Raw genomic sequence first — 24,133 nt, forward strand, 5'->3', positions numbered from 1 at the left:
TATTCATGGGGCCCAGCATCACCACCCACAACAAATATGTGGAAGAGTCTACTCCTTTGGGGATTTCCAGCTTGCTGGACTCAATGACCTCTTTGATGTACAGAGTGACACCACCTCCAATATGCCCTTCCCTGTCCTTCCTATAGAATTTACTTCAAGAGATAACAGTGTCCCACTGGTTCTTTCCATTCCACTAAATCCCTAAACCCTAGGGTCACATTCCTCCTTCACAGCTGGAGGCAGAAGAACCCAGAAGTCAAGACTTGCTGTGCAGCCATCTCTTTCATCTTTGTTGTTTAAAAAGACAGTTTTTTTTTTAATTGGAAGACAAATCATAGAAGATGGAGAAAGCTTAAAAGGAAGACTTTCCTGAAATATTTAACGCTCGCCACCAAAAAGTCTACTCGAGCAGTAGAGATGGAATGATCTGCCCATTTCAGTTCTCTCAGTTTCTCATTTTTCTAATAATGAATTCAGTTCTCTACATTCCTGCAGCAATTTGCAATTTTTTAAAGAAATCCTCATGAAAATTCTCCAGCATTTTGTATGCAGTTTTGACTAATGTACACAGTTTTTGCAAGCAATTTAGCCTAATATAATGCATTTTTGTACATTATTTTCACCAATATACGCACACTTTCCCCTAATATCTGCATTTTTGTAAGCACTGCTTACTTTGAGAACCACATTGTAAAATCTGCAGAAGTGCAGATTTCAAAGGATGGCTGTGTTTTCGGAAAGTGCAAGTTTGATAAATTCAGCTTTAAATGTGAACTGGATCGAAATAAATAAATTGTGTTTTAAATTGTTTTTAAAATATGTGTTTTAAATTGTATATTTGTTTCAATGTTTTTGATTGCTGTAAACCAGCCAGTGAGCTTCGGTTATGGGGCGGTATAAAAGTGCAACCAATCAATCAATCAATCAATAAAATAAATAAAATTTCTTGCCCATCCCTAGCTAGCAGTGCCCCCTTCCTCACATGCATCCTTCAAAACAACGTTTTCCCTTTCCCCACTCCACCCAAGTACCTGGGCAGGCTTGCTCCCTGGCCCCCTCTCTGGCTCTAGGACATAAACAGGCCACCTACTCCTGTGCATTACACAAAGGGATCTGTTGTGTACTTCTCGCTGTCCGGAGAGATTGGGTGGGGGAAGCATGTTCCAGGGACAGTTTTTTGTGTGGGAAGGCATCAAGAAAGTTGCATAGCCTAGAGTGGATGATGTACAGAAGGTGCAAAACGTTGCATGCAGTTGGCATATGTGAGTAGCAACATCTGGGCTTCTTGCTGTTTCCTTGATGGATGTTACTTCCGTATAAGTCTCACATTTTTTAAAAAGTGTAACACGAGGATAGCTTGAATCAGTTTGATTGAGCGTATTCTAGAGAGACAATAAAACTGAAGTGGAACAAAGATAATTGTTTTTAGACAAGTGAAAAATAGACATGGGGGAAATGAGAAAGACTTTCTTAATCAGAAAACCAGATGCAAGGTGAAAATCAGGAAGGCCTAGAAAATCACTTTGCTGTGCTTTCAGGGAAGTTCCAGAATCTCCTTCTTTTTCAAGCTTGGCTCGGCACCTCTCAGGAATGGTTTCACATACAGCACAATCCGTTGTAGATCAAGGGTTTAGACTAGGCAACCCAACGGTCTTGGCCTTCTTTGTATACATTCTGAGACACCCTTTTCTCCCTCAGGATGACGAAGTTGTTCTTCAGTGTTCTGCCACCATCTTGAAGGAACAGCTGAAGTTATGTCTGGCTGCAGAAGGCTTTGGGAACCGGCTCTGTTTTCTGGAAACTACCTCCAATGCTCAGGTACATTCTGAGGAAAGGGGAACTCGGAAGGAAATATGTATAATAGCCAATTGTGTCTGGTGGCTCCTGTCAGTGGGGTAGTGGAAGCCACTCCGGGTTTCAGTCTAAACTTTCAAGGACCTGTCAAATCACCAAGCTGAAGCACTTAGAACAGCTCTTTGAAAGTCTGGGCTAAAACCCGGAGTGGGTTCCACTGCTCCGCTGACATGGAGCCACCAGCTGCCACTGATAGTAGCTCAAACGGTTGATAATAGGATGTGACCAGAGTTCATTAAGGCATTGAAGGTTGAGTGGTTGCAATCTGGGTCAGACAACTGATTTGAGGGAAAGTTTTATGTCAGACCTTATGACAGTGGCCTGCTTCACACATAATGCTAAACCATGGTTCGTGTAGCCAGCGTGTGGCTTGTTTGAACCCAAACCCAGCCCTGCAGATTATTGTGAATCACTTCGAGATGCCTCATGGGAAGCAATTCAAAAATGAAATAAATAATAATCAGCCATGGGTTGTTTTCTGACAACAAACCATGATGTGAAGCAATGGTTTGTTGATGGCTTACAAACCATGGATTGTTTTAACTGTTTCTGAGCTCAATGGCCTTACTTAACCATGGTTTGTTTGGTCACCCATCCCAGATGTTTGCCAAACTACAGAGATATAAAGCAAGAATAGGAAAACAAACAAACCTTTGTAGAAACATGCCATGGCTTGTTTGCTTGCCTGTGAGTCGACTAATGGTTTGTTGAAGAAACAATGGTTAGAACAAACTATGGCATAGCATTATGCGTGAACGCCGTAATTGGCTGGTAATAAAGTGCAAGAGACAAGAAAATCTTAACATACAAAATTCTTGTTCTTTGAAGACTGCCTCAAAACTTGATGTTCATGGGTTTGTGTGTTTCCAGTTCATCATGGTCACTGGGACATGAAGGTAGTGGGAGATTACAGGGGGGGGGGAGAGACAGGAAGGGCCTGTGAGGGCTGCTCTGAAGGTGAGGCTTGCCTAGTAATCCAAAATTCTGTCTAATATTAAATCTGGCAACTTCATCAAAGTCCCCAGGTGTCTCCGCACCTACATTCTCACATAGAAGCTGTTCATTCCAGCAGTAACGTACTTCAGTTCTGTATTTTCTACACTGCTATTGTAGTGGGGAGCACTTAGTTCTGTGTTTACTTTGACATGTCCACCAAATTCCCTAATTCAATCATGCACTGTGTGAAGGGTTTTTTGCGTGAAGAAATCGCTGTGACTTGTCTGCTATCTCTGGGATTTTGAGATACGCTCCCAGTTAAAAAAAAAAAAGCACCTTGTGTTCTCTACACATACAGAAAGTCCCCCCAGATCTGGCCATATGTTGCTTCAGCCTGGAACAGTCCTTGTCCGTACGAGCCTTGCAGGAGATGCTGGCCAATACCGTGGAGGTGGGTTCCGAGGTAAGAACAGTCAACTTCCTTTCCTTTTGAGACAGCGTGGCAAGAAAGGATGTGCTACAGCTTAAACATGTGAACATGTGTGTATGTGTCTGAGGGGTACATGTTTCTCATGGGTCCAGGCATCAGGGGGAATGGGTGGGCGGGGCAGTGGAATCTGCTCCGAACCTTCAAGGAGCTGTCCACGGTGCTTTCAGCTCCTTGAAAGGTCAGACTAAAACCTGGAGTGGATTCCACTGCTCTGCTAACATGGAGCAACCAACCGCCACTGCCCATACGTCTTTAGAATTGTTGGTCCTGAGTTGGTTTGGGAGGGGGAACAATGGAGCTGGAGTTTAAGGGGGGTAGGACAGAGATGGCAGCACTGTTTATTGACAGTGGTTGCTTCCACAAGATCCCTCCTCTCTGAAATCACCATCCTTTGTTCCCTGCCATTGTGTGGAAAAGCCAGATGACATTGCTGCCAAATCATTGAATTCTCTTGTTTTCAGTGTTGTGCTATTTCAGACCTGATTTGTGGCAGCTCTGTTTGCAAAGAAACACAATTGCAGAGTCAGTGTCTCCTTTTCAGGCCTACTTCACCTTTTGTTAGTATCTTGGCCCAAGTGGCTTCTCCGTGTATCTGGGGGATTAGTGATTAATTAGCCCTTTATTGCCTTGTAATTGGCCTGCTTTTGTTCTCTACACTGGGGGGAGTTTAACTACTGGTTTCCTTTTGTGATTTGCATGTGTATGAGTGTGTACATACAGACAACTCAATTTTACTATAAAAGAAATTTTTAAAAATTATGAAAGAAAACCAGTAATTAAAAATGACCAACCTGCTCCCCAAACAGAAGCTGAATAGTTAAGGTGCAATTTGTCACTAATCCCCAGCAATAAAAGGGGAAGAACAAGAGATGTGAAGGCCTGGGGCAACACATTTAATGCAGAGCAGCACATTTAAATGTTACCTTTAAATGTTACATGCCTCTCTTGTCCATCTTGGCAAACAAGAGTCACAAGGAGACATTCTAACCAGATAGAAAACACTCATGGAGGGAGCAAAGCAAGGCTAGCGAGGGGTGTGGCCTGGGGAGAGTGCCAAGGGCCTGACAGAGAGGCCTGGAGGGCCACCTTTGGTCCCTGGGCCTGGGGTTCCCCACCCCTACTCTGCATGTTGGGACTGAACCTTTCTGGGAGAGAGCTGGTTCTATTTGTGGAGGTTCCTCGCACGATTTAGGACCCTGATCATGCAGTAGAGTCATGCAGATGTTCAGCCCCAGCACGCAAAGGGCAGCAAAGCCGGGCCACTTGGAGTACGATGGGGGGGTGTCTGTTAAGTGTGCCCTCCCTTCCCTCCTCCCCCTGAAATGGAATGCTTAAATCAGGCTATTGTGTCATCCGAATTTGTGATCTTGTGGTTCATCGCAATGCTTCCACTTGGTTCCAAACATTACCCAGATGTGTACTGTGCTGGTATGGTTAAGAAGATCCCTACATGTGTGGGTGTGTATTTAGCAAAGCTTGGAAAAGTTACTTTTTTTAAAACTACAACTCCCATCAGCCCCAGCCAGCATGGACACTGGATTGGGCTGTTGGGAGTTGTAGTTCAAAAAAATAACTTTTCCAAGCTTTGGTATTAAGGTGGGGTGAGGACTGGCCTGAGTCCCCTCACGAAAGGGGAGTGCTGAGGGAGGCTGAGGGTCTGTGTCTTCAGGGTACTGGCTGGGGCGGCCAAGCGTTCCCAGGTCTCCTGCTGTCCACCTTGGCGTGCGGTCTGAGTATCAAGAGTGGTTTATCTTTTCTTCCTCTTCTTTCCTTTGGCTTCTCAATTCTGCTGGCTGACCCTCTAGGGTGTTGACTTGGACAAGTGGGTAGGTGCCGTCTTCACTGCCGTGATCCCACCCACGCACTTCCTTTCTAAACCCCTTCTCTCTCCCCTTCTCCCTGTCCTGGTTTTGGTGTGCACACCCATCTCCTCTCCTCTTCTCGGGGTTCCCACCTCTCCAAGCTTAGCCAGAAGCAGATGTGTGTGGCAGGTCTAGGGAAACTGGCATTTCTGTTCAGGGCCCCTCAATCCCCCTCTGCAGCCCTCTCTTGCAGGGCCCCCAACACAAGAGACCAAAATCATTTCTATTTCTACCACTTATAAGAAAGCCCCGGCTGATGAGTGCTCTCCTTCCACTATTGCCCTGTAAATGAGCACCTTTTTTGAGTTAAGTGGATACCTCTTTTGGTCTTTTTGCTATTCTAGCTGAGAGGCCTCTGCCGAGTTAGCAGGGTGGATGATGGGAGAAGTTAGCAGGGTGGATGATGGGAGAAGTTCCATCTTGTTTTACTAGCGTCACTCCTGCATCTGTAACAGTAGTCTTGATGCACAGAAATTCAACAGGTGAAGCTTTCTCCACATGGATATCATGTGAAGGGAAAACCACATGGTGGTTGTTTAATGGTTGTTGTGTTTTAATAGATTTTGAAGTCTGTTTTTATGATGTTTTAAAGTGTTTTTAGTACTTTTGTTTGCCGCCCTGGGCTCCTCCTGGGAGAAAGGGCGGGATATAAATCAAATCAAATCAATCCATCAATAAAGGGTTCATTGTGTAATTTCTGTGGGTCAGCCTGTTGTGAAAGGTGCAGGACAAAAATTGAGGCCTCTGGTTGGAAAGGCTTTCTGCTAGACCCCCATCCCATGGACTTATGCTATATATTATTGTGATACCCCTTCCCATTCAAGGTAGCCCAGGAACAGCTGCATTTGAGCAGGAAGCAATGTCTCCTTGTATGAACAATCTTCTCCTCCTCCTCGAGAGGGACTGTCTTGTATTTCTGTTCCAAAGAGGGTGGCCTTTCCTTTTCAAATGCATAGTGTTGTGAAATATTTGATTGCACAGTTTTGGGGGACCTCCCTCTAGAAGGAAGCTTAATGAGAGGCAACAGAGGTCTCTGTCTTTCTCCCGTGATGGAAATAAGGTGGAACCCCCTCTCCTCCTAAATAATTCTCCTCTCCCTCCTTCCTTTAAACTTCCCATCCTTTCCTCCATCTCCACAACACACTTCCTCTTCCACTAGATTCCTCCATCCTTGGCTGCGGTTACTCCTTCCTCATCCTGATCCCTCCCCGCTCCCCCCATCCTTTTCCTCTTCTCACTTCATTGCATGGTTCAACAGGGAGAGTCCTTCTCCCAATATGGGGCATATGTTACCAGCTGATGATGAGAGCACAGTGTGGGCAAAACGGGCGCGGGTCGCTTCCAGGTCACCTGTGTCTTCAGCATTTGTCCTGATTTGGTTGCACAATTTGTTTGCAGGAATGTTATATGGCATTCACAGTTTATTGGGTATTCATTCTGATTTGTTTGCGGGGAGGTTATACAGCACTACATTTAGGCACAGGGGAGAAATTTGATTTAGTTTACATGTAAAGGCGAACCAACCTCATTCCCTCTTTCTGAAACAATATGCAAACTGAAACATAGCTTATACTTCAAAATCCACCCTTCTCTGAGTTTCGCAAAGCAATTTTCCAGCCAAATAATGTGTACAAAAATCCATATATTGGGGTAAAGTGTGCATACAAATGCATATTTTAGTCAAAATAACATACAAAAATGCATTATAAATTAGAGAAAATTGCTTCGCAAAACTGTGTAGATTAGGCAAAATAGCATACAAAAAGGTGTGTATTTGGACAAATTCACACTAAAATGTAATTGTTGTAAACTGCCCAGAGAGCTTCGGCTATGGGGCGGTATATAAATGCAATGAATAAATAAATAATAAAATGCTGATGATTTTCATGAGCATTTTAAAAAAATTGCAAACTGATGTGGAATTGTGGACAACTGAACTTGGAAAATGAGAAATTGAGAAACTGACAGATTTGCCCATCCCTAACCATGTCAAGCAATTGTTATCCCACACTTTCCAATGTATTTCCCCATTACTTTCTATATTTGCAAAAACCCCACTTTTTGTGTGTGTGGGGAGGAGTGGCTTTGTTGTACAAGAGCACCAAATCCACTTTAATTGTGCAACCCAAATTTGCTGGTATGCAATTGAATCCCACCAGCAAACTAGCAACAGTCTGGAAGTGTTCATGGGCTTTTGCACTGTGACTTAGAGCAGTTGTTGGGAGCACTGCGCCAAATGTGCTTGATCTTGGAGGTCGAGATGGATCCACTGTGGGCAGATTCTCCATCCTTGCCTGCTGTAGTGCCTTGTATTTTGTCCCCACTCCTTTGCTCTGCAAACGTTGGCTGTGCCCCTTCTCACAGCTGTTGGGGCACTGCTTGGGAAATGGTGACCATTCCCACAGTGGTTTGCAGCATTCCTTCTAAGGGCATCTGGAGTGGTAATGATCACGGAATGCAGCCTGCCTGACGGGTGATCATGTGCCCAACGCAGGGGAGAATGGAAAGAATGCCCATGAAATATTGGCTGTAAGCAACCTACTCTGGTCGTGCCAAACAATAGAGCATGTTCTCTAATGACTATATTGGGATAAAATGGGATAACTCCCAGTACATTGGCTTGAACTCCATGGAAGTAAGGGGCAGTCCGCACATGTGGTAGATACTAACTGAAAATTGGGCTCCTTCCATTCTGGGGTGGGTGTATGGTCCAGATGAAATGTTATGGCTGTATGTAATTTGAACGGTTCAGTATCCATCACATGTACTGTAGTCATACAGCCATAGATGCTCTATTATTAAGGCCCAAATGATTAAAATCCATACCACAGTCATACGGAGCTGCTGTAATGACCATACGTACAACATTCATTCCCAAATTGTGTGCCTGGTTGTGTGATTTGAAGTCATTTCTGCAGGAAATAAATTGGTGAAATAGTTAGTGTTTCCCGTAAAGTCCTAGACATATTTGCTTGACCTCTGTGTGTGTGCCTTCATTAGGGGTGAAGGAATGATTCAGTCTACACCCACTACAAAGACACAGCAGCATAATCCATCCTCGGAGGATGTCACCTGATGCATCCATCCATGTGGGACACAGCGAACGACCTCCTCCTATGAGGGTGGGCCGTTTTGTTGCATCCTGAAGTGTGCACTTAGAAACAAGATCAGAGCATCACAGGTGCTCCCAAAAATCATGTTTTAATTGTATTTGATTACGAATTAAAATTTATGGCATTTACTATTTTTACACCGTAAGAGTAAATCTTCTCATCTATAAGAGAAAGTATGCCTATAATTTTCATTCAGAAGAAGAAAAAACAGCACACCTCAACTATAAAAAAACCAGGGAAACACTGCCATACTAAATGCGATGCAACAACATGGCCCAAATATTTGTGACCCTGTCTACTGCTGCAATATGACCTCTGCACTGTAGGTCGCAAATATGTGCTGTAGTTTTGTGGTCTTAAGTATTCTGGCCATATTGATTGCAGCAACACAAGTCATACAATAATGACCATATAATAATATGGCCTGTGGACTTATGGGCATTTATACTGCAGATGTATATGACAGTAACAACGGCTGTAGATAATGTAGTCCAGCAGGCTAAGTCATTATTAGCATATTTACAGTAGTAACCAATCTGTACAAATTATGACTATACAGTATACTGTAGAGGTATGGCCCATTATATATTGACTATGGGCTCCATCCAACTTTAGTCCTTCTGCTGAAATTAATGAACATGACTAACTATACCTGCACTATATATTTAAAGCAGCATCATGCGACTTTAAATAGTCACAGCTTTCCCCAAAGAATCCTGGGAACTGTAGTTTGTGGAGGGTGCTGTTAGGAGAGCCCAGTTCCCCTCACAGAGCTACAATTCCCAGCTCCCTGGGAAGAGGGACTGATTGTTAAACCCCGCTCTGGGAATTGTAGCTCTGCGAGGGGAATAAACTCCAGTGCCCAGGATTGTTTGGGGAAAGGTATAATGCTGCTTTAAATACTATGTAGGGCAGATGGGGCCTTAGGTTCATTAATATCAGTGGGTCTACTATGAACTTTGTTGGATACAACCATATATATATGACTTGTGGTAAGAATGGCTATTGTTTTTAATTACCAGGAAACAAATGCCAATCAAACGCCAGTTGTTTTGTAATGCCCCGTCATGATGGTGTTAGCGTGTGTGTAGTAGGCGTAAGCCTCTTCCTTGGCTTGGCTGATTTTAGAGAGAGAAAGTAAGAGAAGAGTATTTGCAAATGTCTTCTAGAGATGTCTCCTTAGAGCATCTCTGCAGGAAACCAGGAAGCTCCTTTGGGTCAAACATCATTGCCCCTAGTTGTGGGAAGGGGCTGTTCTTTGCTGACCCCTTTTCAGGCCAAGAAGCAAGTCCTCTTGATGGAGAATGCAACTTTGCCTTGCCTGCCCTCGGGTCCCTTGGAAGGATAACTCGGAAGAAATTCTTCCATGCTGGAAATCTCTTCAGTAAATAGAATGGGTTTGTTGTGTGGCTGTCACAACAAATGGCTGTCGGTGAACCAGTGACCTACCGTGATGTGCATGGTAGCCGCTTGGTAAGCTGGTTGTTGCACTGCCCGGCCAAGGAGAATTTGACCAAACGTTGAGTGCACTTGTGTGGTAAAGTGTCTGGTTAAAAAAGTAATTTGTATCCATCCATGCACCCAGCTAATTTGCCTGGCCTGGTTTTTACGACCTTCCCTGATTTAAATCCGAGACATGGGGGGTATTTGCTTGCTTCTTCACAAGGCCGTCTGTGTATTTACAGGAGTTTGATAGGCCTAGCACCAGCCTTCATTTCTTGGCTTCTGTTTTGCCAAACACAAGGCCCAGAACCCTGTCAGGCATTACAGAGCAGCTTTTGCTCCCCTGTCGCTCTCCTGGTGTTTTGGACTACAATTCCCATCAGCCCCAGCCAGCTGGCCTGGGGTGGATGGGATTTGTAGTCCAAAGCACCTGGAGGGCAACAGGTGAGCCAAGGTTGCCTTAAAGGAAGGAGCCAGCAACTTGTATTGTTGTGGGATGGGACTTGGGGTTGAGGGAAACTCCAAACTGGATGTTCCACAGATGGGATTGTCCAATTCACAGACTGACTTGGGTCCATCTTTTGCCCTGCTGTTCCTAGTCTTCTCAAGGTGGCGGACACAGGACACTCCTGTATGGACACGCTATTCTTCTCCGGCATTCCCACAGTGGCATGGTAAGGAGAGGGGAAGTTGGGGAAGTTGTACGCCTTGAAGAAGGGGGAGACCAGGAAGCTCAGGAGCATGGCACAAAGCAGGGTAGCTCCAATGCCCAGCAGGGTAGAAAAGGCTGTTTCACACAGCTACTGCCAAGCCATTTTGCACTGAACACCCCCTGTCCCTGAGCCAAGCAGATTTATTTTCAAACATGTGTCATATGCTCTCCGCCCAGGACACAGAAATTGCAAGGAATCCACAGAGGGGTTTTAGGAGGTGGGCACATTTCTCAGCCAAGGAGGTGTCAAACGTCAAAAGGGCTGAGAGGCATTCTGAAGGCCAGATTTAAGTTCTAAGTCAAGAAGCTGAGGTCATCCGGGCTGAGGTGGTGTCGGCTGTACAGTACTTTCCTTCTGTGTCAACATTGCTAGTAGGACAGGGCCTTGATTGGACCTCCTTTGAGTTGAGTGTGTATTCACATTGGCTTTCCACCGCTAATTTATTGCTGGGACTATTGCTTGAGATGACCTTACTTGCTTTAGGGCAGGGTTGGGGAAGCTGTGGGGCCCTGCAGATGTTGTTGGACTCCAACTCCCATCAGCCCCAGCCAGCATAGCCAATGGTCAAGGGTGATGATTAGCATTCCCCATTCCGGCTTTAGGATTTCATTTTATCAGTGGCAATTCCGTCTTAAATTTCAGCCGGAGGATGCCACAGTAGGAACATTAAGATGGTGTTGCTAGATTTGACCAAGGGCCCATCCACTCAAGCATTTTCTCCCCTGCCAGAGGTCAGCCAAACGCTTCTAGGAAATCCACAAGCAAGTCGTGAAGGTGACAAACAGTGTTGTTCTTTGTCCCCGGCCTCTGGTACTCAAAATCATTTATAAATCCACCCTTCAAATGTTTCCCTCAGATGTTTGAAAATTAGTGGAGATGGTGGTGGAGGGGCCTGGCCCAAGACAGCCAAGGGCAAGATGGTGCCCCCTCCCTGTTCCATGCACAGAAGCGTGACTATGTGATAGCATCCTCCCGCACATCTGAGCCAGCAGATATGTTTAGGGGGCCAATGACAGGCCGTGTACACACAGCTTTGTCATCTGACAGAAGACAACAGCTCCGGAGGAACAGTTGTGGGGTTGACATTATTGCCCCCTCCCGCCAGCATCTGCTAATTGAACCAGCCACCTCACTCTGCCTAATGGTAGGGCTGGCCCTCCATAGCTTGGCATGCTGGTTTCAATCTCCACTCTTTCAGGTTGAAAAGGAACTTGGGTGTTAGGGCTGGGGAAGACCCTGGACAGCCACTGCCAGGCAGAGTAATCAGTCCCAGGCTAGATGGACCAAGCTCTGAATAACAAGTAGCTGAGGAGCAGAGCTACTTCTGTCTTCCTGGGCAGAGAGATAGTTGGCTAGAGTGTCCTTTTCAAGCAAAGGACAAAGATAACGTCACAGCTCTCACTTCTGGTTCTTTTTTGAAAGCCGCCATTTGGGTGCCATCCTGTGACTCAGTGGAATAGCTGTATACCCACCTCTGTAGGGCAAACCATATTTGCCTTGCACTGGTTTTCAGCAAGGAGCAACAAACTGCATTGGGACTGACCTCTTATTTTCAGTAGCCGTTCCTTCAACGCAAAGGACTGAGGCCACATGCAGTCATAAGGTTACATTGTTGAGCTGTGGTTTAAGGAGCAGACTTCAGTTTGGTAGATTTGTTTTTCACACTTTTGAGGTTAAGAGAAGGTTTCCTGATCTTCTTTCCTTTCCAATTTTTAGTATTTAAGCTGCCTAACCACATCCCGTTCCCTGACGGATAAACTTGCCTTTGACGTGGGCCTTCAGGAGGATGCAACAGGTATGTTGACGATGTGCTCCAGGGAAAGTGTGCGTGTTATTTGGAGGGAGTGGGAGGTAAAGAATCTTCTTATATCATTCTACACTCCAGGTCCTGTTCACTGGTAACCAGACTGTGCTGAATCTCTGGGGCAGAGGTGTAGTCATCTGGGGTTGTGGGGGGTGGTGGACCCGTTACTTTTTTGGGAGCAGGGTCCCAGCTAGGTCCCTGTGTATGAGCCAATCAGCATTAAAAGGGAGCTAGCCATTAGAAGAATCCTTGTCCTTTCGTTCTGATTGGAACCAATCAGAATTAAAGGAGGTGAGTTAATAACTGAGAAGACTCTCCTCAGTAGCTAACACACAGCCTCCCCTTCCATGCTGATTGGCTCCTAGGGAGGTCTGTCGTAGTGGAGTGTGGACTTGCGAGATGACAGGGAGGGCAAGGGAGACGAGGGAAGGTGGAAAAAGGGGTGTGGCTGTGAGGGGTTGTGGCATGACTGTCATGAAGGGTTGTGCGCATCCAGGGCTATGTGTACACGCCGTACAAATACCAAACAAAAATCTGCCCCCAGGCCTTTGAAATTCTGCATTAAGAAAAAAAGAATTCTGCGACCTTCATGAATTGTGCATATTAAGTGGAACTGCATCATTTATGCTGCATTTTTGTCCCCTGTACTTTTTATGATTTTGCTTCATTGTCCTGTGTAGCTCATTCTGATGAGGAGGAGCAAGGAGCTACACAAGACAATGAAGCCTCACTAGTTCCCACTCTGACATCTAGAAATCTTTCATTCAGCAACGCCCTCTAAGCTTTTGAGACCCCACTAGACATTGCCCGCTCATTTTCAAGCATGCCCTTCCCAAACATAACTTGCATAGGAACATCAGGCCGGTGGCCCATCTAGTCCAGCTTCCTGTTCTCATAGTGGCCGACCAGATGCCCAGAGGAGGGCCAGGATCTCTTCTCGAACATGCCAGAGGGCAGGACACTGAATGATGGACCCAAGTTGCAGGAAGTCAGATTTTGACTGAACATCAGAAAAAACTTCCTAACTGTTAGAGTGGTACGACCATGGAAGCAATGACCTAGAGAGGTAGTGGGCTCTCCAACCTTGGAGGCATTCAAGAGGCAGCTGGACAGGCACCACTCAGGGATGCTTTAAGTTGGATTCTTGCATTGAGCAAGGGGTGGACTCAGTGGCTTTATAAGCCCCTTCCAACTCTATGATTCTATGTCTGAACCTTTTCAGTTCCCCTCCAGAATGGTGCCATCTGCGTGGGCCTACTTGTATCCTCTCTGGTGGCATCTGGTGACAGGCAGTTCTTTTTCTTTTTGTCCTGCCATGTACTTCCTTGTACTTATTTTTATTTTTATTTATTTATTTGCAAAAAAAATTGTACTGCCAACATTAAGAAGAAGAAAGCAATGGCTCTCTCATGTCTCGCTATTGAGGGGGTTAGGAGTTCTCTCTTCAACTCATAGAGATTAAATAAGCAGAAATGATAACACTTGATGCTATACAATGAAACTTTCAGATGTTTGGGTGTGGAATTTGATTATTGTTATCAGTTTGCTTTCCCTTATGCACACTGCACTCCGTGTTTGGTTTTTGTGATATGCTCTATGAAAATGTAATAAAATATAATTAAAGAAAGAAACTACAATGGCAGTTAACAGCTTAAGATCAACAATAAGACTTCATTCACAAAAGTTCAAAATACATTACAAATCACTAGATCAGCTTAATGCATCGAACATAGCTGGATCACCCCTTGGGAGAAAGCCCTAGGCAGGCTCTAAGCAGGTACCTAGATGCCAGTCCTGCAGGTGCCTGCCTGATATTTATTTACTGCTTAGAGCTAGTGTGGTGTAGTGGTTAGCGTGCTGGACTACAACCTGGGAGTCCAGGGTTCGAATCCCCACACAGCCATGAAGCTCACTGGGTGACCTTGGGCCAGTCACTACCTTTCAGTGTCAGAGGAAGGCAATGGTAAACCCCCTCTGAATACCGCTTACCATGAAAACCCTGTTGATAGGGTCACCATAAGTCGGGAGCAACTTGAAGGCGATCCACATCCATTTTTAACTAGTTGCTCATAGGCAGGCACCCACAACCTCTTCTTCCACCACCAGGTGAAGCCTGTTGGTGGACTATCCACCCTGCCTCCAAGCAGCGATCAGAAGGGGAGAAGGTGCGGGTTGGTGATGACCTCATCCTTGTCAGCGTCTCCTCTGAACGATACCTGGTGAGTGTGGAAGGCATCCATTTAGGGGAGCTGCATCTTGAATGCATGTTTGTCTACCTTGCGCATGCAACCAGAAGTTCTGTGCTCAGGAGGTTTGCAGTGGTGGGGAATCATTGCAGAACTTTACATGTTTAAAATTATTTAATTAAATTAATTCCCAGTGAGCAACAGAGTATAGGATCCTGTCTTGCACACTTTCCGTTACATAACTTTCCACAGTCTGTGTAAATGATATTAAATGTGTCTTTTGCTTTTGATGGGCACTTTTGGGAAGGTGCAGGCAGCAGCCACTAGGAGAGCCAATAACTACATCGAATGCAGTAGGTGGAGGTGGGAGAGATTAACCCTTTCTTCCCCTGCTGAGGTCCTGATAAAAACCACATTTGAAGCTATTGGCATTTTTTGAAATGTGCATGTTAAATGCGAAGACACATTGAATGCCATGCCTGTGACTCATGTGGGATGTTTTTTAGCCTGAGAGCCACAGTACCTCCTGGGAAGCCTTCCAGGGCCACATACCAGTGGTGGGCAGGGCCAGCGGCAGAACTGGGCAGAGTAACAAATGTGAATGTTACCTTTGTGCAGTAGGCTAGTTTCCATACACACTCACGCACACCTCTCTCTGTCCTCCATCCAGACAAGGAAGAGGCATTGTCAGAGTTCAGAGACAGATTTCAGCCAGGCAGAAACACTCAAGGAGTGTGCAAATCAGGGCCGGTGAGGAGTGTGGCCTGAGGAGTGTTCCAAGGGCCGGACAGAGTGGGCTGGAGGGCCACATTCAGCCCCTGGGCCCAAGGTTCCCTCCACTGCCATAAAGCGACTACAATTCAGGTTTTCGAAAGGCCTTGGAAACCCACTTCTTCTCAATGGCTTACTCCAGAGTGATGTTTCATCTCATTATTGTACACCTTTTGACTGATGAATTTGTTAAAACTGTGTTTTATTTCCTGGCTCGTCTGTGTACTTTTTATGACTGAGTTTATTTATGTTGTTGTTATGTTGGACAATTCATGTTGTATTTCCTTCTCAGTTGCTTAAGCAGCCATAAGATGAAATTCAATAGAAATCATCCGATATAACCACAGAATTAATAAGGCCAGTAATAATAAGTATGCAGCCAGCCCAGAAATTAAGTTTTGATTTTACTTCCTGGTAATACTAAGTGGTTTATAAATGCTTTTAAATAAATAAATAAGATAAGATAAGCTGCCTTGAGGGAGTTCTGCTGATTAAGGAACTCTATAATTATTTCTAGGTAAAGAAAAATAAAAGAGAGCCAATATAGTGTAGTGGTTAAGGCGTTGGACTACGACCTGGGAGACCAGGGTTCAAACCCCACACAGCCATGAAGCTCACTGGGTGACCTTGGGCCAGTCACTGCCTCGCAGCCTCATGAAAACCCTATTCATAGGGTCCCCATAAGTCAGAATCGACTTGAAGGCAGTATGTTTACGTTTAAATAAAAATAAAAGAGATTAGAGACTTTGTTTTTAACGTAAGGTGAACATTAATGGAGGGGGCTGGAATATCATTAAGGGAGCTAGGCATCCATAACCCCCCCTTCCGCCACCAGCAGTGTTCCTAGTCTGCCTGCAATTATTTTTGCATCACACCTGCCAGATCCTGAAATAGCAAGCAGAAATCTCCTTTGCTCCTCCCTCTCCCCTCTTCTTCCCCCTTGACCCCCTTGAAAAGAAAGGGCTGGTGATGTCTTGCTGCACAGCTGAGCTCCTTTTCCCTTCCTTTTCATCATCACACCTGAAGCATATTTCCTAACATGCCTAGAAGTTGCTCTGCTTAACCTAGTAACCTTGCCCCAGTTTTACAAGGCCTTGTGGTGGTTATTCGGTGGGGAGGGTAACATCCTCACATGCTCAGGGGCACTTTCTTCTTTATTATTGCTTTGACCGTCCCAAGGCTGAGCCCTGCTAACGAACATGGGCTGCAAGCCCTGATGAGATCTGATGCCAGTTGAATCCTTGATTGAATCCATGGGGACCCTGGTCTTACTCCTCACCGCCGCCTTACCTCCTTTGTTTCTTTCTACTATATCTCACCAATGTCCTCCCTGTCCTGCAGCACCTGTCCACAGCCAGTGGAGAACTTCAAGTGGATGCCTCCTTCATGCAAACGCTTTGGAACATGAACCCCATCTGCTCCGGCTGTGAAGAAGGTATGTGCTTCCTTTAAGGCGTGGTCCGAGGGCACTTGAGGCAGACACCTTGCTGAAGCTAAGCAGGTTTGGGTCTGGTCAGTGTGTGAATGGGAGACCGCCTCAGGACCCCATGCAACTCTGCCTTAACTGCATTTATCTGGAGGTGGTAATTCCGGCCTACGTTTGGGCTGAGGGAGAAATTTGGTACAGTTCACATTTTGTTATGAACCTACCAGAGTTGCACTTCCTGAAACAACATGTGTAATGAAATACAGTCCTTTGAAAGCCACACTTCTCTGAATCTTTGAGATGCCATCCTCCAATCATAGCATGTGTATATTGGCAAATGCATGTATTGGCAAAAATGACGTACAGAAATGTGTTACATTAGGGAAAACTGCTTGCAGAATGCATGCTAAAATGCTGATGAATTTTCACGTGACTTCCTTTTTTAACATTGTAACCCGATGTGGAGAACTGAACGTATTATTGGAGAAATGGGAAACAGAGGGAGACTGAAGTGGGCAGGCTTGTCCCGTCCCTCCCTATGATGCAGGACTGTCCAAAGGCTTACTGAGATAATGTGCGCAGAACGATTCATACATTCCTCATTTACACTCCTGTGGACTAGATTTCCTCTTCTAGCCACTTGCTCGCTGATCCCTCTCTTTCCGGCCCACATAGGGTACGTGACTGGAGGCCACGTCATGCGCCTCTTCCACGGCCACATGGATGAATGCCTCACCATCTCCACCACGGACCAGAACGAAGAGCAGCGCAAGTGGGTATCGGATACGGGGCCGTCGGCATAAACATGCTGCTTTAAAGAGCAAAAGGAAAAAAAACGAGGGTGGGGAAAAGAGAGAGACAGGCGGGCAGACAGAAAGAGGTCCCTGCCCGAAAGAGCTTACAGTAATGGGGAAGGGATAATAGAGGGAAGGCATCCAGGATTTGAGGCTATGTACAGACCATACATTTATAGCACACCCCCCCCAAAAAAGAAGAACAGAGCTACTGTTCCCAGCATCTTTAACAAACTACATTAATTAAATTAATTAATTAAAGGATTCTTTAAATGTATGGTGCATACACAGCCTGAGTGTAGCTGTGACTTGGCAGTAGCATGTCTACCAAAAAGGAAAAGGTAGCAGGAAATACAGGAGTTCATGCTCTTTCGAACTTAGATTTTAATTTAATGCAAATATTTTGTTATTCCCCCCCCCAAGTATGTGTTTAAAAAGCTACGCTAATGCAAATGCAAATAGTATATATTTATTACTATATCCATATTACTAGAGGGATGGTCATTGTGGTTGAGGGAGCATAGGTTACATCAGCCCTGCAAAGGAGGCCAAAGTTGTTATATTGCTGCTGCTGGTGAGCTGAGAGGTAGTAGCATAAGACAACCCTGCAGGATCATCCATTGTCTTGATGTGAATGCAGTAACATAAGCTTTGATTCACAAGGGGGTGAGGAGAGAGAGTCTAAAATGTGCATGGAAGAGATGGGGTTTCAAGGGAGTTTGAAGGAAAAGATAATATAAGCCTTCCCTTTCTTCTCTACCCCTTTACTCATGCCTCTACCCGTAGAAGTCTCTCTGACCCCAAAGAGATGTACTGTCTTGCAGGGCAGGAGGTGGCGGAGAATGTGCCTCCTATCCAGAGTGAGGTTTTTTTTAGGGTTGTGCTGCAATGCTGAATTCATACTCAGAACTCCCCTTAAAGCAAAAATCCCCTAAAATGGCAAGACCAGCACAGGTGGATGCAAGCAAGGCATAGGCAGCCTTAGCCAAACTGGCGCCCTCCAGCACTGCTGGCTAGGGCTGATAAGAGTCTTAGTCCAAAACATCTGGAGGGCACCAGGTTGGCAAATGCTACTGTAGTGAACGAAGTACGTTATCTCCATGTCCTAGGCTGGCTGGTTTTGAATCCTGTTTGTGGATGAGCTACCCAAATAATCTTTCTGTCACCTAACTTCTGTAGGGTGGTGAATTACGAAGGTGGAGCTGTCTGTTCCCAGGCCCGTTCGCTCTGGCGTCTGGAGCCCTTACGCATCAGGTATGGCCATGGAATTTGTCTGCCTCGAAACCGTTGAATGCTGCAAAGGATTTTGGGGTGTGCTCAAGGGTACATAGTCAGTTCACTGCCTTTTGAGCCAGCCAGGTACAAAGTTCCATTTTAGGGCTGTACCTTTAGGAACATAGGACACTGCCTTATGCCAGGTCAGATCACTGGCATTGTCAGCAATAGCTCAGTATTGTCTATACTGACTGGCAGCGGCTGTCCAGGTTTTAGGCAGGAGTCTCTCCTAGCCCTACCTGGAGATGCCAGGGATTGAACCTGGAACCTTCTGTGTACAAATAATAGTCCTTGCCTTGTGGCCTACTTATTATCTGAAAACCAATAGTACAATTTAGCTGCCTCTCATATTGGTACACAATCCTGCCACCTTTTTGTCTTTAATTGTCGACCCTGTCTTGAATATTTTCTTTGATCTGCTTTCTACCCTTCCTGGCCTTTTAATCAGACCTGTAAGTGGTTCCGGTACCAGCATGCTGCACCCTTTAAACAATCTCTCTGGTGCTCCATTCAGCATTGGGAAGCTGAGTCTGGGAGCTGCCATTTTAATTTCCCCCAATGCCCTCACTGCAGTGTTGTTCTGAGGCATTGTGGGAAATTAAAATGGCAGCTCCCTGACACTGATCAGAATACTGCTGCCATCATCACCAAGTAAGTTTGTCAAGGCTCACCCGTGTGGGGAGTGAGGGCACTGACTTAGGAGGAGACCAACAGAGAGCACTGGGAAATCAAATCTAGAACAGTCCCTGCCTGTAAAGAAGCCAAGATCCCATGGAATACTGTTTGACAACCACTGAGGAAAGGAACAGCCTGTGAGGAGACGTGGGGTTGACTGTAATATATTACTATCTTCATAGCAATAAATGGTGGGCCTTAGCAGGGGTAGCTAACACAATGCGCTCCAGATGCTGATGAACTACAACTCCCATCATCCTTGACTATTGGCCATGCTGGCTGGGGCTAATGGGAATTGGAGTCCAGCAGCTTCTGGAGGGCAAATGTACTACTTTCGCCAGAGCGATGTGTCTCTAGGCCTCAAAAGGAAATAAGCCTGGCTGTGAACATAATGGAATTTCTTTGAACAGTGGGTCTCCTTATTTCCCAACAGCTGGAGCGGCAGCCACAAGAAGTGGGGCCAGCCCTTCCGCGTCCGCCATGTCACCACGGGCCGCTACCTGGCATTGACCGAGGAGAAGGGGCTGGTTGTGGTAGACGCTGAGAAAGCGAACACCAAAGCCACGGCCTTCTGCTTCCGGATCTCTAAGGTGAGAGGAGCCCCTGTAATTGCCCTCATCTGAAGCGGTGCCGTCTAACACCCCTTTGTCTTTTAAGAATATAAGAACTTCAGAGGAGCCTGGCTGTTGGATGAGGTAGGCCCTCCTAGTTCAGCTTACTGTTCTCATAGCAGCCAACCAGATCCCCGTGGGAAGCCCACAAGCAGGACAAGAGCACTCTCCCCTCCTGCAGTTTCCAGCATCTGGTATTCATAGGCATGTGCCGTGGCTAATACCCATTGATAACCTTCTCCTCCATGAATTCGGCTAATCCTTTTCTAAAGCCATCGAAGTCGGTGGCCGTCGCTGCCTTGTGTGGGAACCTCTTGAATCTTCCAACATTCAACTTCATTGGATGGCCCCAAGTTCGATTATTGAGAGAAGGCAAAAAAAACCCCTCTCCCTGTCCACTTTCCCCACACTACACTTCATGTGGTCCTAGAGGCAAGTTCCTGGACAGAGAGCTGCCCCCATCCCCAGAAGTGGCTGCATCATTGCTTTTTACCAAGGCTGCAACTCTTCCAAACATGCTTTTAGAGCACAGATAGGTGACATTGTGCCCTCCAGATGTTTTGTGCTATAATCCCCATCATTCCCAGCTTGCACAGCCAATGGTTAAGCATGATGGGAGTTGTAGTCCATACCATCTGGAGGGCACAGTGTTGGCTACCCCTGCTTTAGAGGGGTTCCTTTTGTATCTCTTTCCAAATCTCCCCAGATTTTGCAATCTTGAAGGTATTTCTCTCTCTGGACCACAGGTGCTCCTCAAATCCGCCTTTCCTGACGTTCCAGCCTTGAGAAGTTAGAGAGGGATGAACCTTGTAAAGGGGGACTTACACCTCCCTCTGTCTTATAATCCCAGGTTTTCTGCAGTTTAAACTTTACAAGGAGAGCCCTTTCACCAGCCTGTAGCATCATCTGCTCTCTTGCCCCTCTGAATTTACTGGGCACCCAATTCTTTCCCTTTTAGGAAAAACTGGACGTGGCTCCGAAGCGAGACGTGGAGGGAATGGGAGCCCCTGAGATTAAGTACGGGGAGTCCATGTGTTTTGTCCAGCATGTCGACAGCGGCCTCTGGGTGACATATGCGGCGGCTGATGCCAAGGCTCTGCGACTGGGGCTGGTCAAGAGAAGGGTGAGACGTGGCTGCCTGCCTTGGCCTGGCCTGGCTTTCTATCAAGACTGGGGAGGGTGAACCTGTAAGCAGCTCATTCAGCACCTAAGCACCATGTTGCTTATGCTGGGGAGCCTGGCCCAGGTCAGCAGCTTCATAGGACCAGGCAGAACCTGATTGGCTCATTGCGTCAGTTGGTCCCTTTTGGAGTTGGTAGCTGCAATACCACCTTCTGCCCCCCTGAAACAGTGGCACTGCAAGCTGTCGTCATGGCACAGAGAGTAAAAGCGCCTAGGTCCCATTGCCAGGAATCTCCGGGTCAAGATTCCCCCTCTCGTTTTGTGCTTTGAGCCTTTCTCAACACATATCTGTTTGCCCGCTCACCCTACAGGCCATCTTGCATCAGGAAGGACACATGGACGATGCTCTTTCACTGACCCGCTGCCAGCGTGAGGAGTCACAGGCGGCCCGGATGATCTACAGCACTTCCGGGCTTTACAACCAGTTCATCAAGTAGGTGCTGAGCAGATTTCATTCCAAGGAAAGCAAGAAATTCGCCACTTGAGTTGTATATTATGTTCTGTGCCTGGCTGTCACCTGGCATCCATTTGTGGCTCCACCCCCACCATCTCCATGGGCTGATCTGTTGGGATGCCATAGAATGTCCACCAACATTCTGATAGGTGCGAAGGGGAAAGGTAGTTTGTCATAATGCTAACAAAACTGCATAGCTCATGCAAGGAAAGAGAGAGGTCAGTTTGGCTGGAAGGGAAACGCAGAACCGGAAAAGCTGTGGTGCTGGGCAGGTAGGCACGGAGGGAGAGGGAGGGCATAGAAGCTGGGTGGAAAGAAGGTCTCAAGCCAAGGCAAGCTGAGGCCATGGGGAGAGACCTGAGCAAAAGGGAGGGAAGAAGAAGTAGGGTCGTGCAGCAGGTGATGGGCAAGACAAGCTCTATTAGCCCTTCTCTCCCTCCACTGTCCCCTTGTAGCAGCCATTGCATCAGGCTGCCTCAGTGGGAGAGATGGGAAGCTGGGATCATTCCACCAGTGTTGCTCCATCAAGCACCTCCTGCCCCTAAACTGTTTCTATGCCAGACGGCCATCATAAGAATGACAGTTTAAGAAACAGGTGCCTGAGTTTGCTTTCCCCCCCTTCCCTCCCTGTCCCTTTTCCCTTGTGTGTCATGTTTTCTTAGACAGTAAGCCTGCAGAAAGGGGCTGTCTTGTTTTAATTGATTGCATATAACCCACTATGAGAGCCTTTTTGGCCGAAGAGCAGGGAACAAGTGCTTTAAATAAATAAATGCATGCCTTTGGGAACCCTGGGCAGGGAAGGGCCCTAGCTCAGTGGAAGAGGATGTGCCTTGTACGCAGAAGGTCCCAAGTTCCATCCCCAGCATCTCCAGGTCAGGCTGGGAGAGAACCGTGTCAAACTCTGGAGAGCCGCTGCCAGTCACTGTTGACAATACTGAACTAGATGGACCAGTGGTCTGACTCCAAGTAATGCAGCTTCCTATGAGAACCACTCCCAGCTGGAGCAGGCAGTAAGGGGACCAGTGGCCTTGACTAAGGCAGCCTTCCCCAGCTTGGTACCCTCCAGATGTCACATCAGCCCCAGCCAGCGTGCCCACATGTTATGCTGCTGCGGGAATGAGCGTTGATGAGCAAGGCAGGCTGGGCGTGGGGAAAGAGTGTAAAGTCCATGTATTGACTTGCAGCCACCTAGACGGGTCACTCTTCCCTCGCTGCATCCAATAGGGATGGGTTCGCTATCTGATTATGTTTCGTTTTTCAAGTATGTTTTCGTCAAGTAGGCTGCCAGTTACGATTTGCCATAAATTGTGTTCTGCTAGTTATCGTGATTCCTGGTTCTGTCCCCACTATTTTTTCTGGAAAATTATGTAATTTCCCCCCATTATTCCTTTGATGCTGTATAATTTATATAAGGTATACAGCAGCTGCTGATTAGAAAAATAATTACATAATTCTCTGTGCAGATTTTTAAAAAATTACGATGTCTCCAACAGCTGCAAACACGTGCAAAGAGTGGGGAGCCTATTTGACGACGAGACGAACTTGCAGATTATCCCAGAATTCAGTACCAAATCCGATTTTGCGAATATTCTACACCATCTCTAGTCTCCAATGTGTTAATCTCAGGTCTTGCCGTTCCTTCTCCATCCTTCTCCAGGGGCCTGGACACCCTGAGCGGAAAGGTCAAGTCAAGCACCCCAGTGACACTTCCCATCGATGGGATGATTCTCAGCTTGCAGGATCTGATCAGCTACTTCCAGCACCCTGAGGAAGAGCTGCAGCACGAGGAGAAGCAGACCAAGCTCCGTTCCCTCAAAAACAGGCAGAACCTCTTCCAGGAGGAGGTAAGCCAGTGGGGCTGGACCCAGGAGGGTGGCTTGGAGCAGCCTTCACCAATCTGATGCCTTCCAGGTGTTGCTGGACGCCAACTCCCATCAGCCCCAGCCAGCATGGTCCATAGTTAGGAATGATGGGAGTTGTAGTCCAACAACATCTGGAGAGCCACAGCTTTCCTACCCTAGCTGTACACGGTTGCCTGCTAAAGGTTGTCTAACTCTAGCTAAGGGGTGTTTTCTCTTCGTGATGTGTTTGTGTGTGGAGGGGAAGGGTTGTTCTCCTCCTTTGATTGGCTGCTGCTGCTTCAGTTTCATTATATTAAATGCCTTTGCTCTCTTCTTTTTACTCTGTTTGTAGTCATATACTTTTATTTTTAGGGTTAGGGTTTTTACTTGCCAGATGGTTCAGAGCTGCTGCACCAGTTTCCTGGCAGTGGGTCTCTGTTGCTTACTGGGAGTGGCAAGATGGTGGGGAGGTTGGAGATGTGAAGGCCGGGGGGGGGGGAACCAGAAAAAATCAGGGGCAGGGGGAATGTTTTCCCCCCAGGTTTTTCTGGATTTCCCCCCCCTGAAAATTGGGAGGGGGGAAACAACCTTTCCTCCATTTTTTACCTATATTTTCTGGGCCTTCACATCTCTAAGGGAGGACAGCATTTGCACTGTGGCAGCTTCCCCACTGCTTTGCCCCTCCTCTCCCTCCCAGTAGGCA

The 24,133-nt window shown here is 46.5% G+C and overlaps 1 protein-coding gene across 7 annotated transcripts in view; it reads left to right on the top strand.

Annotated features, from left to right (window-relative positions):
- The window catches only part of RYR1 (ryanodine receptor 1), a 163,991-nt gene that overhangs the window by 23,563 nt on the left and 116,295 nt on the right, over positions 1-24,133 (top strand). For 4 of the 7 annotated variants that reach the window (XM_061596439.1, XM_061596441.1, XM_061596440.1 and 1 more), the window contains exons 2-14: positions 1,699-1,818; positions 3,149-3,253; positions 5,086-5,106; positions 10,298-10,372; positions 12,128-12,206; positions 14,322-14,434; positions 16,514-16,607; positions 17,274-17,370; positions 18,572-18,646; positions 19,776-19,932; positions 20,912-21,076; positions 21,447-21,568; positions 23,247-23,433. In XM_061596439.1, the coding sequence (XP_061452423.1) occupies positions 1,699-1,818; positions 3,149-3,253; positions 5,086-5,106; positions 10,298-10,372; positions 12,128-12,206; positions 14,322-14,434; positions 16,514-16,607; positions 17,274-17,370; positions 18,572-18,646; positions 19,776-19,932; positions 20,912-21,076; positions 21,447-21,568; positions 23,247-23,433 (1,410 nt within the window). The remainder of the gene's footprint in view (positions 1-1,698; positions 1,819-3,148; positions 3,254-5,085; positions 5,107-10,297; positions 10,373-12,127; positions 12,207-14,321; positions 14,435-16,513; positions 16,608-17,273; positions 17,371-18,571; positions 18,647-19,775; positions 19,933-20,911; positions 21,077-21,446; positions 21,569-23,246; positions 23,434-24,133) is intronic. The other 3 variants (XM_061596442.1, XM_061596444.1, XM_061596445.1) reach the window with 1 other exon arrangement.

Source organism: Rhineura floridana, chromosome 15 (assembly GCF_030035675.1).
Source record: "Rhineura floridana isolate rRhiFlo1 chromosome 15, rRhiFlo1.hap2, whole genome shotgun sequence".
In the NCBI taxonomy this organism is placed as follows: Eukaryota; Metazoa; Chordata; class Lepidosauria; order Squamata; family Rhineuridae; genus Rhineura; species Rhineura floridana.